The sequence below is a fragment of the Nothoprocta perdicaria genome, unplaced genomic scaffold (assembly GCF_003342845.1).
Source record: "Nothoprocta perdicaria isolate Ctin4 unplaced genomic scaffold, notPer1 scaffold_233, whole genome shotgun sequence".
In the NCBI taxonomy this organism is placed as follows: Eukaryota; Metazoa; Chordata; class Aves; order Tinamiformes; family Tinamidae; genus Nothoprocta; species Nothoprocta perdicaria.
Window position 1 is genome coordinate 672,104 of NW_020455459.1, and position 20,190 is coordinate 692,293.

General features: G+C 39.5%; 1 protein-coding gene across 3 annotated transcripts in view; it reads left to right on the top strand.

Annotated features, from left to right (window-relative positions):
* The first annotated feature begins 522 nt into the window (after positions 1 to 522).
* KHDRBS3 (KH RNA binding domain containing, signal transduction associated 3) overlaps positions 523 to 20,190 on the top strand; it is a 79,542-nt gene continuing 59,874 nt past the window's right edge. For all 3 annotated transcript variants that reach the window (XR_003249411.1, XM_026039564.1, XM_026039565.1), the window contains exon 1: positions 523 to 643. Coding sequence is in view for 2 of the 3 variants with exons in the window: in XM_026039564.1 (XP_025895349.1) it covers positions 556 to 643 (88 nt within the window). In the remaining variant the exon portion in view is untranslated. The remainder of the gene's footprint in view (positions 644 to 20,190) is intronic.

Here is a 20,190-nt window from a genome sequence, read left to right on the forward strand (position 1 = left end):
GCGGGGCGCCACGCTATCCACCAATCCCAGCCCGCTAGGGCACTCTGACTGACATTCTAAATCACCCTATAGGAAGAGCCTTCTGAGCAGGCGGGGCCGCGTGGAGCAGGCGGTGCTAGCACCGCCCAATGGGAGGAGCCGTCGGCAGGCAGCGGGGCGTGGGGTGTGGGCGTGGCTCGCCCGAGGGTATTTAAGCGCGGCGCCGAGGGGTTCGCCCGAGCAGTCGGCGCAGCGCCGCGGCGGCAAGGTAGCCCAGCCCTCATCTGCTCGGGTTTTTCCCTCGTTGTCTTTATTCCGCGCGCGCGCCCGTGTGAGGCGGGCGCGGGGCGGCCGGCCCGGCCGAGCGGCAGTCGCGGCGCGGCCTCCGCGCGGGGAGCCAGCGGCGGGAGCGCGGCAGCGAGGGCAGGCGGCCTGCGCCCCGCTCCGCGCTGCCCGGCGCCGCCCGCTCTGGGCCGGGAGCTCGCGGCGCTTCCCTCTGGCTGCGTCCCCGCCGCCGCGGGCGGGAGGCGGCCGGGGGGGAGCGCCGCCTCGCAGGATTTACCGCCGCCCGGCGCCATGGACGAGAAGTACCTGCCCGAGCTCATGGCGGAGAAGGACTCGCTCGACCCGTCCTTCACACACGCGCTGCGCCTCGTCAGCCAAGGTGAGCGCGGCGGGGCAGCGAGCGCGGCGGGGCAGCGACCCCGGCCCGCGGCGACCCCCGGCGCGGAGCCTCGGCGCGCGCGGGGCCGCGCGGTTTCGTCGCGTTTTGCTCCCTCGGCCCCTTTTATTTATTTTCCACTCCCTTTCCCCCTCCCCCCGTTTTTTTGGGTTGTTGTTGTTGTGCTTTTATTTATTTATTTYTGCTTCCTCACCTCATAAAAATAAAACACSGTCGGAGCACCCGGGTCTCCAGCCCCTCCGACCGTCCGCGTCCCCTCCCCGAGCAGCGCCGCTGTGTTCGGAGCGGCTCCCTCCGCTCCCGGGCGCTTCTGCACCGGCTGCTCAGGAACAGCAGCCGAGGGATGCTCTGTGCCTCCTTTTCTCATTTGTTTATTCCTTTTTTTTTGTCGAAGGAGTTTGCAAACTAAGCCTTTTCCTAGAACCTTGCAACTCCGGAGGCTTCAGAGCTGCATTGCTGCATCTTTGTGACGGCTAAAGCTTTATTTTTCCAGTTATGTAACTCGAAATTGTCAGATTTTATTCCCATATCTCCCCCCGTAACGCATAGGTCCTTTAAAACATCTAATGTTTCGCTTTAAGTGATTGCTCTTTGTTTAAATGAGACCATGCGGAGTCCGATGGTAATTCCATGGCTTAGTGTAGGCTGGGAGCGTTGTGTAACGGGAAGGTGACTTCGAACGGTGCTTGGCATGGTCAAATACTGCAAGTTATAACTTAAAATGACAAACGACTCCAGAATCAGCTCCTGGAAGTGATTATGGAGCTGTGCTGGTGTGTTCCACAGTAATGCAGAGCTGCTTCACTTCAGTGATTTCTTTCAGTGGTTTGGCATAATCTTTGKTGTAATCCACTACAAAACGCACATCTCTGAATCCAAAGGAGTCAGCTTTTCTCATAAATACTTAGTTTTTAGTTCGCTGCTGGCTGGACAGCGTGTGTGCCCTGTGCTCTGTGGCTGCACGTCCTTGGACTGGGTGTCTTGCATGTTATGCTGCCAACTTTCTAGCTCTAAGCAATGAATTGATAAAAATACTATTGTTTGCACTAGTGTTTTTGACTGAGCRGCACTGTTGATGGTGTTGAAGGAGAAATAGTCCTGAATACGTGCTGTAAATAAACTCATTTTTAGCTTGATGGCTGAGATTTTTATGGTTCTAAATTAGAGATACTCCACTGAAAATATTGAGGGAAGAATAATTTCTCAGTGCCTTTTGTCTTCATGTAACTTTAAGGAAGTTGCATATAACCACTCTTTCACTAAAGCAAAAATTCACATGCATTTGTATTTGTCATGTTTCTTGGAACTTTGATAGTGTTTTGGGTGTCATCCCTGAAATAAGTAGAAACAGCAGAAATATGAAACTTTTGCCAATTTCTTTAATCAGGCAGTACTTGACACAGAGGTCCATGTATGCTTAGAAGCACCAAAAATAGTGATACATTCATGCATGTAAATACATGGATATGACCTAATTCTTCTCTGAGTATTTTTATTACTGGAAAGTACAATCTTGTACTTAAAAATTCCCATTTGGGTATTCCACCTATTACAGACTAGTATTTAAAAGTGTAATAGTGATCTGTGAATCTGTGGATTTGTCCTTTCCGTGTAAAACAATGTTTTTGTGGTTATGTTACCAAGGAGCCAAATGAGGTGAAACATCTGTGTAATAAAGTAGGAAATTTACTACTTTAACAAAAGACACTTTACAAACCTATCCCATGCTGTCATGACACTAAGTTTAGATTTGACTGGTTCATTATTGTTCTAAAATTTAACAATTATTTGTGGTTATGTGATAATTATTGGGAAGGCATCTGCACATACTCTAGCTAATACTTTTTAAGTCGGATCCCCAAGTTCTTTCCTCTCTGTAGTAGGTCATATAAAATGGCTGGTGTAATTTCTTTAGCTTATTTATGTTTTAGTTTTGTTACGTTGGGCGCTTCTCTCAGTTTGAGCTCRTCCAGATATTTGCATTTTTTCATGACAACTTTTAATTGCTTAAAACAATCAGATTCACCAGTGGTGTTCTGAGGTCTGTCTGTCCTATTAGATCTACCACTTACCTGCAATGTTTCAGCTCAAGTAAAGGTAAGCTGGCTCTCTTCAGAAACTTGGTATTGATTTGTAAGGAATACAGTTGAGTTAAGAAATTGCCTGGAAGGAATGAAGTGCCTGCACTGCTTAGACCAAAGAGCAAAATCGCTAATAAATCTCTGCTCGTATTGAAATTTGGTTTCTTGGCAGGAGTGGTTCTGTATCTAGACTTTCAAAATCTGCTAATTATAGTTCTCAAATGGAAGTGGACACATTTGCATATTTTATGCTTATAATTGCAAATTATAAATTGGACACACAAATTATATAATTGCAAAAGATGTTAGGGAAAGGGCTCAGTGTGTTTTCTTTAGAGTTCCAGCATAGCCTTTTAGAAAAACAATCTTAGAGATGCCTCAGATGCTGGGATAACACTGTATTGCTTATACTTTTCCAGAATCGGAGGGCAGCACCTCCCCTCACCCTTTAAAACCTTGTTTTCAGTCTTTTGATACCATTTCAGTCCATATCAGTGACTGTTCTTGCTGTATAGCACATGGAAGTACTGATGTTCRTGTCAAATTTTGTTGAAGTCAGTGGGGACTTTATTGGAAACCAAATCAGAAAGGCATTTTTATAATCGTGCTTTAAACAGGCATTGGAATATTCAATGACTGCTTAAATTTTAAAATATGAGAAATCTTTTGCAGGAGACTGGAATATGTTAGACTTAAAGTGGATTTTTTTTTCCTCATACACTTGAGGACAAATAAGCCCTAAAGTTTACAGATAAAACTTCTTAAAATACATCTGCAAGGCGAACTGGCTCCTAATGTGTATGAGGAGGGCCGTGCTATAGGATTAATGTAYAGCTGGTTGCACAGAGGGAGCGCTATGTCCCGTTAGTGTCCTAAGCTTCTGTGGGTGAAAAACCTTGAAAAATAAGGTTCTGTGATTACCCTCTATGAAGCAGCGGCAGATCAGTATTATTGCATTATTCCTATTTCAAATGTTGTCAAGTGTTGCATCTTTACATGCAAAAATTAACTTTTGTGTATGAAAGTGGTGCTTTTTCTGAAATTGTACTAGTTCTGTGCTTCTTGGGAGGTTATATGGCTAGTTTTACTTTTCAGTCACCTTTGAGATAGCTTGCTGCTATGTCACAAGAAACCTTTAAAAATATATACTAACAAAATGTSAACTCTCTTTTTGGACTTGAGAAATAACTTAATAAACTGTATATGTTATAAATAGAACTGTTCATATATATCTGACATGTGCAACTACAGTGTAGTCCTGGCTGAAAGTAATTTTTAATATGGGAGAAGAGCAGTACGTATTTCCTTTGAAGTAAGGAACATCGTAACTCTTTATCTGACAAGAAAACTAACTTTTAAAATCTGGAGAATTTCAATAAAGTGCCCAAGTACTAGAGAAACTAAGCTAACCTTTAGGTATTTTGAACCTGTATGTGTATAGTGAACATGGTTCATTATGAACTTTCCTGATCTGTTTTCATGTCTCCCCCTTCCAAACAAGGCTTTGTTTGTGAGGCTGTTTGCCTTGTGCATTAGACATAAGATGTTTGTAAATATGTAAGTGTGCTACTATCTATAGCACCAATCATAAACTAAACTATACTAAACAATGTAGTAAAACATCAGTAAGAAGAGCTAGCTACCTTAATTCCATTATCGTTTCAGATTTGTGTATTATAATAACTTTTATGCCAAGTATTTTGTGAATGTTGGGAAAAGTATATGAAGCTGCAGATTGAAGAAGCTATCTGTAAATAAAACATGCTGGTGGTAGACATGTTTTGCAACAAAGGGAGAAATTAAACCAGTGCCTGGCACTTGTTTGTTTTGTATAATGTTAAGTGTGTAGGTGTAGAGAACTCTGTAATCAAAGTTTGGGCAGCTAAAATCTTCGTTCCAAAAGCTAATGAATCTCAATGCTATTGCTGGAAGACTTTTTTCCTTGTGCGTATTATGCTTGGGGAACTCATCCTTCCAAACTTGTTTTGGTTACTAGAATTTGCAGTGATATTTTATATTTGAGAGTCTACACTTTCTTGTGACAAGAAGATATATGGGAATAACGAGTTCTCACAACAGTGGATGGATGTGCATGCTAGCTGTATCATCAAATCACTTACTGTTTCATGCAGCTTATAATGATCATTAAAGACTTGCTGGTTCTTATGCTTACCTCCAGGACTAGTAGAAAAAGGTAGAAATCYCCTCAGCATAGTGTTTTCCATCCTTGGATTCCTCTGATATTGAGGAGGAACAAGAGTAAATGGATACTAGTTTCCTGCACTGTGCAGGTTATGAGGTGTCTGATATTTCGTCTGTTTAATGAATAGGGGATAGCATTGTAAAAGCAGGAACTTAATTTAAGGTTTCACAGTCAATATTGACTCAGAATAAATTTCCCTTGAAATGCAGTGGCTGCTGTGCACATAGCGAGTATTTTCTTTTTATAATTCTAACTTGCACAATTCTGTTAGTATATCCTTGATTCCTTCTTTTCCTGAGGATGTTGTGCAACATGGAGTAGACCGGCATGTCATTGTCTGTTCTTGGATGTAATGGTCTTGCATGTACCCAGCTCCTGTATAACCTTGCTGTCTTTTACCTGTTATTGCAGCTGCTCTTATGGGTGAGGAAGGAGAAACACTAATTTTAAGTATCCTGCTTTCTGAGRCTGTCACAACATTTATGCAGGTCACAAGCATTTTGCAATAGAAATGTAGATAAAGAAAACCAGGGTGCTAAATTAATAGGATGCTCCAGATAATCTTAAGGGTAATACTCAAGTATGAGGAGTGAGATGTGTGTGTTCCTCAGCAAGTCACTTTGAGTTGCYTTRGAGGCTAACCAGAAGGTAATAACACTTCTATTACCTTCTAGTAATGAGATTTTATAGAAATAAAGCTTGTGAAAACTTGGAGGGCTGAGGGAAGCAAGTTATTTGGCTGACTCTAAGCACAGGAGAAAATTAATAGTGATAGTACTATGCATAGATACGATTTGCTGGCAGCCTCATGTAATCAGGGCAGAGTGAGCCAGGTTGTTCCTGTCTTGCTAAAATAGTGTGCGCAGCACTGAAGAAATAAGTGAGTGCTTAGATCTGAGAGAAGCAGCAATATTTGGATTGATTGTCTCAGCCTGCCTGTGGTTTGTGCTCACTCGCACGCTTGCACTAGAAGCTGATGTTTTTGTAATGGCTTTTTGCGTTCACTCCAGCAAAACTGTATTGGGGAAGTCATGAAAGCCCTTAAGACTTGTAAAGACTTGAATCTGTAGTTGTTGAAAGGAGAGGGAAGTGATTTATCAAGCATTCTACTCATGTTAACAGGAACGCTGCAAAATGCAGCTTAAGATAATCATACATACTTCAYCCTGGGCTTATCTGCTCTGAAGCATGACTCTAGCCTGCAGCCACTCACCAGTGATCACATTTAGTCTGAGACTGACTTCTAATTTACTTGCACACTTACTTTGGCAGTCAATGAGAGGGATCGAATTTAAAGGTTTCAAATTTAAACTGACATGGTTTGTCACTTTCAATCCTCTTCGACACCAGCCATGCAAATTAAAACTGTAACCTTCCGAGCACTTATTTACTGCAGAAATCAGAAGGAAGGTCACAGCTCTGAGAGGCTGCACTCCTGGCCCTGGGCTTGTTTGGCTTTACTTGCATGAAGTTAAGATTTACGTACGTAACCTGTGTGCACTGAGTTGCCTCCCCTCTGGCTTCAACCCCAAGTGTAACTGAGAAACAAGGGCTTTTGAATACCCCTTTGATGTGAAAGAATTAGATATCAAAGTTCTTAGTTGAGCAGCCTTTATAAGATATCTAATGTGGTACTGCATGACTTCTTAATTAGTACTAAGCAATTTCAGTAAAAAGTGTATTTAAATGGATTACCTGGTAGCTGATATACCTAATGTTTTATGGTGAATTAGCTGATGGTTCTTAGTTGAGCTCTACAGGAACTTAATGTAAGCTTAATGTTTACATTATTTGTGCGGCTTTACAAATAGAAAATGGTAAACAAGGGCATGACAGTAGCATTGGACAAGTTGAGCATCTTGATAAAATTGGGTTACTTGCYGATATGATTAAGGGTGTTTGGAACAGGAGTAGGAAATTTTATTTTCTTATTACATTCTGCATGCAGTGTTTAGAGGACATCAATCTTTAAGAAAGGCTGCAAAATACAAGCATGAGRACATCTGTAAGCCTCTTGCTAGTCTGTTCACTAGTGTGGATTTTGAATATAAAAGAAATGAGACTGAAAGTACTAGGAGACCACTTTAGTGGTGAAATATGTAGCAAGAAGCAGTAACCAAGTGTAAATGAAAAATAAAGCACTGTATTTCAGCTATGGGTGATTAACTGTTGACACAAATGTAGAAGGCAAGTCCTTGATGTCTTTGACTCAAAATGAAATGCATTTCTGAACTTTTGGTCTTGACCACAAGATTGCTGGGCTCTTTACAGGAATCTGTCAATGCGTTGGGATGCACAGTAGGTGCAGACTGTACTTTCAGTACAAGGAGCAAATTGAAGAGTAGCAACTGGAAAGGTGGAAGGAAGCAACATTTTTGTGTCATCGGCTGAGAAAGCTGTATTTTGAGTGTCTTGACAGCTATGCAATGCCTCTCTTACTCTTGTATTCATCCCATCTGAAAATATTCCTTTGCTAGAACTCAGCTTTCTCGTATTTCTCCCTTATTGTTCTCCTCCTATTTAGTCTGTTCTGATGTTGTCATCTTTTATCATATCATCTCTTTATCAAGTAAAAATTAAAAAGACACAGGGAAGTTAAATGAATTTCCTTCCTATTCTCCGCTTCCAGTTGCTGTTGCATTGCTTGCTGCCTTCCATTTCTTATTTGATGTGATTATCAGGCTTTTGGCTTTGGCTAACAGCATGACAGGAACAAAGGTAACAAACATGCCAGTTTAATGCTCATTGCAGGTAAATAACTCCTGTGTAGAGGGGTTCTTTATAGGCAGATGTGATGGAGGGAAGAATTTAGTCTCAAAATGCTTAGTCTCAATGATGAGAGATTTCAGTAAACTGTGTTGTTCTTTCACTGGATAACAAATGTTCTCTTGGATTGTAATTTCCACYGTGCAGATAAAGGAACAATGTAGTGACAGAGGACTTTCTCAATTTGTTTCAAATGTGTGGAGTTTAAATTACCTGGAAATTTTTGAACTTTGATCTCTAGGAGATTTTTTTTATGCAGGTGGCAAGTAAAGATGTAGAATGAAGCTGAGACAAACGGCTGCTCTGATGCTGAATGTCTTGCTGCATTCACTGTTTCATGCTTGGAGAGTAAATGCACCTGCAGTCTCCACCTCTCATCATCCAGCTGCACTAATGCCTCTCTGAAAAACAAGGTGTATTTTCAGGCAGTCTTTCTGCTGCCTAGAAATAACAGTGATTGAGAGATGTAGATGCTGAAGGACTGTGCTCAGTACTCTGAGCTCATGCATCTCCTGTGTTAGCTGCAGTAGTAGCCTTTTTTATTGGCTTTTTTTTGTTTGTACCCCAGTTGCTGTTTTGGGGGACAACCAGAGGTGACTGGAAGCAACACCACTGACAACTGCACCAGAACAATGCATTTCTGATGGCAGCACCTCAGTTCCAGCCCGCCAGACTCTTTAACCATCAGCCACTGAGTATCTCTGCGTTCATGTCTGTAGCTTTCATTCACGTCTTCAGCTTGTCAGAAGGCTGAGAGAAATGATGTATTACCTCTCAGGCAGGCTTAAGTGAAATAGCTCTAAGGAGTAAATTAGCAAAGTGGGCACATGTATTTTAATTCACCTTTGTCTGYTCAAGCCTCTTTCAAGCTAATCGTGTCAAATGGTAGTTTGTGAAAAGTGAAAATATTAAAAAATGTTATGTTGGAACTTGGTTKTCATCACTTTTTTGTTATATTTAATTGCTTCATATATCCCTAAATTTAGTGATTCRAATCATATTTTTCTTGGGTAAAGTGTTATTAATCCATCTGCATAGCCTTGCCAGCTCAAACCTTAGTGATTTTCAGTGTACTAATTATCTGACTCTCATGTTCAGAATTTCATCCTGCCTTCATTCTGAGTAAGATGCCCTAATTTGAGTAGGAATGTAACAGGATTTTTTTTATTATTTTTCTGCCTTTGTATGAGGTTTTGCAAAATTTCAGGGCTAGGTGGTAGAGCTTTGTTCTAAATATTTGTGGTATATGAAAGAATTTCTGCTCATCTGTGTTGCTTAAGATGGTCTATACCAGATAAGTTAGTTATACATTTAGCTCTAGTTAACCCTGTCTTTTCTAGGATTGTCTTAATGAAATTTTAGTATGAACCTAGAAGGTCAAATGTGACTCCTCAGTACTAGATTTTAAAATTAGGAAGAAATTACATGATCCACTTTGTTTTCCAGCACAATTGTAATACAACTTGGTCTTCAAGATTCTCTTCATTTCTCAAGCATCCTTGACCTTTGATTTGCACTGCATCCATATTCAGGAAAATGATCAGTTTTTTTATTAGTCTGCTTTATAACAGAATGCAGCAGAAGAGTTTTGTCTTTAAAATTGAAGCAATTCCATCTTTTGCAAACAATCTTACTTGACATCCTCAGAAGGCTGTTAAGATATTGTGAAGAAAATGTCAGGAATGRCAACTACAGTAATCTGTCAAGAAGGAGTTAAATAAGATTTTAGCATTACTTGCAGCCTTATCTGTTTTTGCAAGCTTGTTTGAGGATCTATGGTAATTATTAAATGGTAATCTGAGTACACATTGGAAAATGTTTTCACCATGACATTTCTTACAGGATAGCAATAGAATCTTAATGCTGACTTTTTTAGATACTTAGCTTACCAAAAGTTATTATTTTTATCTCTGCCAAGAAATGTTAGATCTATGGCAGTGTTCTTTGTTTTCATTTTTCTGAAGTGATTTCTGGATGAATTTTTTGGATGCTCCATAAAAAAAAGCCTGTGTCTTTGGGTGGACTCAGAGCCCCTTAACTAATACTGAAAATGCTCCGGCAGGGGGAGCCGACATTCAGCCTAAAAATCATCTGCTGAACTCTGAGACCAGAACTGGCCAGTGTGGGCTGGGGATGCAGCCTGGGGAGAGGGAACTACAGAGCCCTGGTGTTCACCCAGTGCAGAGGAACTGGGGAACTGCTGTTGCAGGAACAGTGAGAGACTCCTGTGGTCGTCGGTGTTCAGTTGGTATTGTAACATTGGGAGCCCAAGTCCCTCTTGAAGAAAATAGATATAAATGGATAATCTGAAGACTTCCGTATTTACAGGCTTTTTTCTTGAGCATTACTTGTAGCTGTACTGTGTGAATATGAAAACTTGCTTCTCCAACTATAAACATTTTGGTTGATAACTGCTTATTTGGAATTAACTATACTTGTATCTCTGCCACATTACAGGGTTGTCTATGCTGTTTGTACTTTAACTGCCTGCTTAGGCTGCAATACGGACTGAATACCATATCCTTTATAGAACTACTTTAAACAGTAGCTACTGTTTAACTACTTTAAACAGTAGTAGTAGTAATAGAAACAACTTCTGCCCTGTTCTGTTCTCTGGATGTATCCCTTAAAATAAGGCTGGCAGTTCAATTTGAGCAGTAAATGAAACTTAGAATCTTGCATTTTAATTTTGATGCAGAATTTAAGACAGCTTAGCATTTTGGGTTTTATTAATCATCATTTAATTAACATTAGGTATGCTTCCCTGTACTTTCCAGTTACCTGTTGGTTCACTTATCAGTTCTGTAAGTCCATCTGTAGACAAATCTTGAGGCAACAGGTGCTGTTTGAAACATGAAATTTTTGATCTATTTGAATCTGAAGTCCCACTGTGTCATTAATGTAAGTGGCAAGTYGGTGGCTGTGCATTGAAAATCTTTATGAAGAAATAAAGCGAAACATGCTATAAATTAATCTCTRCTGCATGGAAATAGGTCATACTTTAGTTTTAATTTAGTGGCATGTTTGGCATTATGTTTACAGTGCATTTCCTGTCTGTGAAACTAGTAGTTCCTTAAGGAAATGTTCACTAATTTAGCTCATCATGATCAAAGCAATGAGCAAGACTTGGCTGCTCTCTGTGGCTGACTGTTTAGGCTAAAGGTTATCTGTTATGTTGGCTTGTTTGATATGGAAATTAGCTGATCTACTTGTCCAAGAACTTGATGGGGAGTTTCCTGCTTGGTGTTTGTATTCAGGGAAAAATGAATTAGATGGATATAAGTGAGCAAAATTGGCCTTATTTTATCTAGTCTTTCAGAATCCATTGCTTGATCTCACAATATCATGCTAGTGAAATTTGTCTAGAACACCATTCTGTAGTTTGTAGTTGAACAAACCTTTTTCTCAGAAATAACTGTTCATTATTCATAAGTCTGTGCAAATAGTCCTAATGTAGTTCTCTTGTCAGCATTTGTCAGACTTTTTGAGCACTTGATTTGGAAGATTTTTGGGGCTATTGTCAAAGCAGAGATTTGATGCTTTTGTGTGCAGCCATCTGAAAAGCGCCAAGTGCTGAGATTACAAAAAACAGTATAGTCCATTTTCCATTCTGATTCAACACCTTAAAACATGGCTATGTGTAGTTGTCAGTAATAAGTGTCAAGCTGTGTTGTAATAAAACAAATGCTGGAGTGGGTTATTTTCCTTTCATTTTATTGATGACTAATTAGCTATTTGAGCTGTAAAAATGATAGTCAATCAGCTTTTGGTAATAACCTCTTTCCCTCTTCACCTTATAGCATTTCATCCTCAAGACAGTTATCCTGAGATGGGGAAAAAATTACRTGTAACTAATTGAAATATGACCAGAATGGTGAGAGTAATTTTAAGCTAGAGCACAACATGAAGAAATGAGAGCAGATGGCTCCTTCAGAAAAATAGATTAAAGAGAATAGATGCTCCTGGCCAGCTACATAGTTAATCCCTTGCCTCTTGTCAAGAGGTACTGCCAATTGCTGGTTATTATGCAAGAAAGGTAAAACAGCAGCTAAATGAATTTAAAGAAAAGGGGGAAAAAAGAACACCCTCTGTCCTTGATACTTCTGATAATGTAGTGTAGTGTTTTTTTTAACTTAAGATATAGCTATAGTAAATTGGAATAATAAACTGTTAAATAAGATTCAATTTGTTTCAAAAATGGCTAGCAGCAGAAAACAATTCCGAGAATTCAGTGATGAGGCCTCCTSGCCCAGCTGTTACTTTCTTACTATATGCAATGCACTGTGACCACTSTCTTAAACATGCATGTTAGGAACTTGACAGTCTTTTCCTCACGTCATCAAGGTAAAAATATGCACAGAGAATTTGCTAACTCTCCTTATTTAATGTTCTTTCCACTTTTAATATTAAATGGACAGTCAGTTTCTGTTAAGTACCTGTATTTCCTTGGTTTAAGCAGCACACTCGAACATTTTAAGTAGTTCTTTTTTTGTACTAGATGAAGTCATTCCTATACCTACTGCAAAATTCAGTCAATGGATTGAGGTGGGAAAGTGATATGTGAAGCTTAGGAGTGGTGCAATAATAATCCACTTCATTAAGCACTTCTTGCTGCTTGTTTCTTTATCCTCTAGTCCCACAACTTTGCCCTTTTAGGGCAGCTTCTTAGATGTTTTTATAAATGCAACCCTCCATTGTTAGATCAAGAAGTGGTTTAGCTTTTTCTTTATTTCATATTTTGGAAAAAAATCAAATGTTCCCATCTAAAAGCAAATGTAAACAGTATTGAAGCTAGAYATATTGACCCCTCAGATTCTTGATGTTTGCACTTTTCTTTCTGTGCTTCAGCAGCAAAAAGTGCTGTGAAACAGCAGGATGTGTGTGATCCTGAAGATGTGTGGTTGACATTAGCTGCTGTATTTATCTTAGTCCTGTTGACATCTCAAGCCAGTGGTGAACTTTGTTTTTGCTGTTAGTTTTGATGTAGATACACCTTGCTAGTTGAACTATTCCACGAGATGTTTGAGTTTGGGAGGGAGCTTTGGAGATCTAGTTCAATCCTCAGCACAAGCAGGGTCACCTAGAGCACTTTGCACAGGATCATGTCTAAGTGTGTGTTGAATATCTCCTAAGAAGGAAACTCCATGCTCTGGGCAACCTGTGCCAGTGCCGTCACCTTCACAGTCAAGAGGGTTGTGTGTTTGTGCTTCTGTTTGTTTTTTGCCTCTTGTCCTATACTTGGCTGTCACTGAAGAGTCTAAGAGTCTAACCTCATTATCTTGACACTCTACCTTAAGGGTTTCATACACATTGATAAGATCAACTCTCAGCCTTCTCTTAAGGCTTGAACAGCCTCAACCTCTTGTCACAGAACAGATGTTCCAGTCCCTGATGATCTTTGTATCTCTCTACTGGCCTCATTCCAGTAGTTCCATGTCTCTTGTACTGGGAAGCCTAGAACTGCACACAGCATTTCCAGATGTGGCCTCACAAGGGCTGAGAAGAGGGTGAGGATTAGGACCACCTTCCTTGACCTGTTGGCAGTGCTCTTTCTAATGTACCCTGGGAGACCATTCACCTTCTCGGCCACTAGGACATGTTGCTGACTTCCTGCTCACTAGGTCTTCCTCTGCAGAGTTGCTTTCCAACAGCTCAGCCCCTAGCCTGTTCTGGTGCCTGGGGTTATTCCTCCCTAGGTCAGGACCCCGTGCCTGCCTTGGTTGAGCTTTATGAGTTTCCTGCCCAACTCCAGCTTGTCCAGCTCCCTCTGAAAGGTAGCACAGTCCTCTGTTGTATCAGCCAATCCTCCCAGTGTTTTTTATAATCCCCTTGCACTCTGTCCCTTCATGCAGGTCACTGATGAATAAGTTAAACAAGGCTGGACTGTTCAGTACTGGGATCTACCAGCTGGGCCTACTGGGTTCTGTTGGAACTCTGGGATCTACCTCTCTCTCCCACACCTAAACTGTGTCACTGATACAACTGTCTGAGTTTTACAACTCAGCCAGTTTTCAGTCCATCTCACTGCATTCTTGTCTAATCCTCGCTAATGTATCAAACTATTTAATTTAATCTTACAATTTAAAGATCTAACCTAAGTGTTTGCTTTTGCAGAACACATGTAAATAAAGGACCTAAGGATAACTAAAGGCTGAGGCATTGTTGGAGCTTGACTGCTGAAAGTGCATAGCAGCTCTCTATACTTTCTGCTGTACATGGAAGCTAACACAATCTTATAAACAAGCTTAGCATTTAGAATGCCTTTTGAAATGCTTGTATTATCACTTTAAGTGGTATTAACAAACAAGGAAGTCTGCATAGCACATTCTTTTGAGTTATGAATCATCCTTCGTACACTTTTCACCCTGAGGATAGTCAAGCATTGGAAAAGGTTACGCAAGGTAGTAAAATGTTCTGTTGGATGAAATGTTCAATACAGGATTAGACATAACTACAATGAAATTTGAGATGGCAAATGCTAAGCAAACTCCATATATTGGCTATTACAATTGCAGGTAATGGTTATGTTAGGTGTAGTGGATACTGTTTCTGTTTTTCTCAAGTTGTGTTCTAATCCACTGCTAACTGTTGAGCTTATCAAAAGAAAGTAATGCATCAGAAATCTTTCATTTAAGTTCTTTTAAAACTCCGGCAAAAGTAAATCAGTTCTCAGAGATGAACTGAGTGCCTTGTTAAGACGGTAGTATGTGGTGATTGCCTTCAACTTCTGGCAGTTATAAGCAGTTTGTTTTCTGTTTACATTTGGAGAATTTTACCCTTGTAGATAGTGRTATTATGAATACTGCTCTACAGAATCATGGAATGATGGAGGTTGGACAAGTTCTCTAGAAACTGCCAGATCTCTGGAAACCTTCCTGCTCAGGGCAGAGTCACGAGCAGGTTGCTCAGAATTGTCCAGATGAKTTTTGAATATCTCCAAGGATGGAGTTGTTAATTATAATTTTGCTGAAAATAGTTTTTCAAAGACTTATTTTAGAGTGAAGAAAACCCCAAGTTAAATTCCCAGACATGGGTATTGACTATGTTTCTTTTCTAAAGCCAAAACAGGAAAATGAGACCCCTAAGGTCAAATTCTTGGAAGTTGCTATAGAAACAGTACTTATTTGTACTTGCAAAAGATTATTTCAGTGCACTAAATGCACAGTAACTCCTGCCTTRCATAATGGTGACAGTTCTCTTTAGATGGAGTTTCATATGAATGTCCTATTTGTCTTGTAAATCAGTACTTATCACTGTCCTATAAATCAGTACCATATTTGATTATTATACACACTTCTAAACATTTCTGAGTACCTTAACAAGCCAGCTTCTTATGTGTCATGTTAACTTGACTTTATACATGTAAAATAGCACCTTTTGATTTTGTAAGATGAAGGAAAGTTGAATCAAGTATTCAAGAAATTGTCCAACTAATAATGTGTGATAAAGTACCTGAATCTGAACAGAAAAGCTACAAATTTCATATGTTTTTCATTCTATAGAATGACTGAGGTTAAAAGGAATCCCTGAAGTCCAATCTGCCTGGGTAAAGCAAGGTCTGAGCAGGTTGCTCAGGGCCATATCTCTTCAGACTTTAAGTCTTGATAATCCTTGGGCAGTCTGTACCAGTACTTAGCCACCCTCACAGTAAATTATATGTTTAATTTCCAATGTTTCATATTGTGCCCTTTACGTCTTGGTGTTTCGATAGGTACCACTGACAAGAACTTGGTCAGTTATCTTTCATCTCCCTAGTTGGGTATTTATATGTATTGGTGAAAGTCCAACTGAGCTGCCTTCTCCAAGCTAAGCAATCCCAGCACTTGTATGCCCCAGATGTTCCCCTCAACCATCACTGTTGCCTTTTACTGAATTTGTTCCAGTATGTCCTTGTCTGTCTTGTACTGGTGAGCCCAGAACTGGGAACTGCACTCCAGATGTGCTTCACCATTACTGGATAGAGAAGGATCACCTCCCTTGACCTGCTAAGCTGCATTAGGCCGCCTTTGACACAAGGGTGTGTTGCCAGTGTATGTGTAACTTGTCCACCAGGTTTGACCTAGTGTATATGTAACTTGACTGCCAGGTCAGGGCCTTTGCAGAGCTGGTCTCCAGCCATTTAGCCCACAGCTGCTATTCCAGGTGTGAGGCTTTGGGTTTTTCTTTGATCTTCATAGGTTTCTCTTAGTTCATTTCTCCAGGCGTTGAGGATGCTCTGAATAGCAGCATAGTGTATCAACAACTGCTCCTACTTTTATACAGCCTGCAAATTCACTGAGTGAGCATATGGTAGGTACCATCATCGATTAATGATCACAGTGGCCATTAATGAAGCTGCTAAACAGCATCTGCTTCTGTATGTGCTGCTGGGGAGCACCACTAGTGATGGCCACCAGTTGGGCTCCATGTGTTGACTGCAACACTTCGAGCAGTCTCCTCCTCAGCATGAGGGTGTTATGAGGAAGCAGTCAAAGCCTTCCTGAAGTTCATATAAACAACATGCACTGCTCCCCCCTCATCTACTGAATGAGTCATTTTGTCACAGAAAACTCATGTCAAGAAAACCCTCAGGCTGATCAGGCCTGTTTTCCCATTCACGAATCCTGATCACAGTAATAATTTCTTTAGTAATGGCTTCCCAAAGGATATAATCTGTTGCCTTCCTGGACCTTGAGGTGAGTAGTTTCCTGGGGTTCCCTTCAGTTGCAATCTTCTCCTTCCTGAACATAGTGCTGTTTACTTTCYTCTAGTCCTGAGGAACTTCTCCTGACTCCCATGACCTTTCAAAAATAGTGATTGTTCAACTCCCTTGACACTGGAGGATGTCACTTGGGATGAAGCTTGTTGAGAAAGCTCCAAACTTACTGAAGATGTATGTGTGGATTTCTTTTGTTTAATTTTTGGACAAGTAGGACAAGACAACACTGCTTGGTCTTGATAGCTATATCAGTCTTTCATGTTATTAGAGCTGCTTAACTTGTTATTTATCAACTATATAACATACAAAACTATGCGTGTCATCATAATGTTGTACTTGATGAAAATCCTAGTGAGATGTGTTTTGGTAGTATAGGTATTTTGTTCCCAGCATAGTGCATGATATTTCTAAAGTGATAGCCCAGGTTATGATGCCTTTGCCAATACACTGAGCAACKTAAAATAATCAGTTTGTGATAGTGCTCAAGTCTTGTCTGTTAMAAAAGTATTTTACTGAGAGTTTATGGTATAAGTAGTGCTGTATGCCTTTAGTGAGGAAAAGATACATGCACTGACTCATTAGTGAAAACCTTAAATAAGAGATAGGTGATGGTGTTTGTAATTTGACAAGGTAGGAAAAACATTGCTTGTAAAGACCCTTGATGCAAAATATTAAATTCATTTTCTCTAAACCTTAAGCCTTATATAAAATGAGCTCCTTAAGCCTTATATAAAATGAGCTCCTTTAAGAATGAAAATAGTTGTGGATTTACATTTGCAGTATGTATCTGAAACAGCTTTACAGCCAGTTATCATGCTTGCACATGCTGCTTTTTTGGTGGATTTACTGTAGGCTAATGCTTAAAGCAACTTTAGAAGTTGTATCAGTACAATCTAAACAACTTTGCTGTATAAGCTTCTGTTTGTCTTTGGTTATATTTATTATATTTGTTCTGTTTTTCGTTGTTTTCCCAATGCAGTATGACTTTAACATTCTCAAGTATTAATAATTCTTGATATTACTGAACTGCATGTTTGAAATGCTGTGATGTAGGAAATACGGTATGTGGATATAAAACAACTTGGATTAAATATCTGAATAACTTGGTATTCACTGTGTCTCTGGCTGTTCAAATATGACTTCTAAAAGTAGGGAGAAGAYGAGGTCAAATCTTCTAAGAGTAGTGCTGTCTTAACCTGGACTCTTCCATTTTGTTGTTACAGTACAGTCTAGTCTCGCTGGACAACTTTMTCCATTGAACCTTGCTTCCTGCAGCAATTAAAATAACTTCATTTTAGTCTAGAAGTAGTTGATTTGGGTTAAGAGCCATGTCCGGTGTCACTGGCCTGTGAAATGTGAAAACATTAGAAATGAATTGGACTATCCACCTGTACTTTTGATGCTACCTGCAGTATAGGACCCGTAATGATCTCATTTGGAAAAGGACTTTGAAGTTGTACTGGCTATCTAGCAAAAGCTATGTAGCAAACAAGTCTGAACCAAAATTAAATATTGAATGCAACTTCCTAGATTTAATTAGACTGTCTATATTTTAGTGCAAAACCTGTGATATTCCTGCCATATGGTCCATAAGGAAAGATATATTTGGTGTATTTCTACATCTAGTGAAAAATATACAGAATTATTTTTTACACTCTTTATAGAAAGGGTAAGTCATAATGTCTCAGTCATTGTGCAGTCATACTGTTTATGTGATGCCAACAGGATAAACAGGAGATGAAAAATCTTTACACTGAGAGAGGTAGTTTTTTCTAAGAGTAATCTGAACAAAACCCATATTTTTGGATCAATACTTCACTCTTCATATTCTCTAGAGTTGGATAAGTGAGGTACCTGGTCTCTTGCAGAATATCAAAGTAGTCCTTTTTCTGGTTTTGTCATAACCTGCCTCCATTCTAGAGCACAACCTCACATAGGTCTACTGTTAATTCATGAGGTGAAAACTGTCATTTAGAAATCTSCTTATCTGATCTTTTTTACATTAAGCTATCCTTTTTTTTACACTTGTATATGTTTTAATGTCATTTCTACTACTAACCACTAAATAACTAAACTTAGTAAGTGGTTAATAGTAAAGCTAGTAAAGAACATTTGTGTAATACATGTTTTGATGCAAGACAAGCCTGTAACTTTTATGTAGGTGAAAAATTGCTTCATATGTCAGTTTGAGATATACCACTGTCTTTAATGCATGTTATAATGGGAATTGAGTAAAGGAATTAAACTTTACAGACTAATGTAATGGAAAAGTGATGTCCCTTCTCACTAATGTAGCCTTGTGCAGTTTGTTCCTTTTCTGTGTGCTCTTATTTCACATCCGCAGTGCAATTAGACACTTAGGACTCTTTGAAGTTTGACTTGTAGGGAAATATTTCTCATGCAACTACAAAAATTGCTGTGTACATCAAATAATAGTTATTGCTAAATACTTATTGGGAATTGTTGATCTTTGTCCTTTGCCATTAATTGCTAGGAGACTGTTCGTGCTACCATGTAGCAACACCAAAAGTGTCTGCAAAGAGGTAACTGCTCTATCTATATTACACAGCTGATAAATTCAAGGCAGCAGATGCTATCAAATTATCTTTATCAAATATCTTCCATTTGGGGGGAAGACTCATAGGATGGTAGAGAAGGAACCTCAGGAGGTCTAATCCCCTGTTCAAAGTAAGGCTATAGACTATTAACCTGCAAAGGTCAACACTGTCTTTCCAGTATTGCAGGTGACAGGATTAGATGTTTTTGAAGTGCCAAGGAGCATATATCCAATGAGTCTTTCCTTCATAGGAGCAGCATCCAAGTATTGAAGTATTTTTAGTGTGGAACATCAAGTACTGTTTATCCCAACTGGACATCCAAGTTGAAAACTTTGTTTTTCAAGACAAGAAATAAATTCTTTTTGCAATTGGCATGATCCTAAATTTGCTATTTAAAAATGTATGTTTAAAGAAAATTGTTAAGTTGTTGAAGCATATGGGAAGTTGAGGCACTTCTATAGAAACAGGAGTTCAGAACTGCCTCTCTGCATTGGAGCAGGTTGGGTATATTGGGGCTCTTTCTAAATGAAACCAGTGGTTTTTGTTGAGTGTGCCTGAATATCTGTGCATATCTGTTTTTTCTGTTCTCACAGTTCCTGCACTATATTTTGTTGCTAATATTAGTCCAAATGGATTTCAGTGTTGTCATTTTTAATGAGTATAATAGGTGTTCAGTTAGCTTTGACTTGTTTAAAGGTTACTGAAAATATTTGCCATATTGTTGTCTGAGTTTTCAGACCAGTACAGACACTAGTATTTGGACTGTAAAGTGGAATTTACAATGCAATTCACATGAAGATCAGTGCAAGTGTTGCAACAGGGATGTTATATTAGCATATGCTGTGTTTTGCAGCATGATTCTAGTGTGGACTGCTCATTTTGTAAATTCAAATCGGGTTCATTGCTACCTTAATATTGTAGGAACACCCAGCAGAGAGCAGTTACTTTGAATTCAACCTGTGTAATATCAAGCATTTGTTAAATTCCTCTACTCAAAAGCAATTCATTTTCTTACTGTATTCCTTTTTACAGTTCAGTATTAGTATCTACACTAGAGCACAGACTTATGATTAATACATATTTCTGAATTGTCCAAAGGGTGGCTGAGGGAAGATGGAGCTCATGTAAGTTTATTGCACAGAGGCATGTGGATAGATGCAGTAATAGAGAAACTGCTTTAAAGACTGAAAGTTGAATTGCGTTTGAGTGACTCCCACTCATTC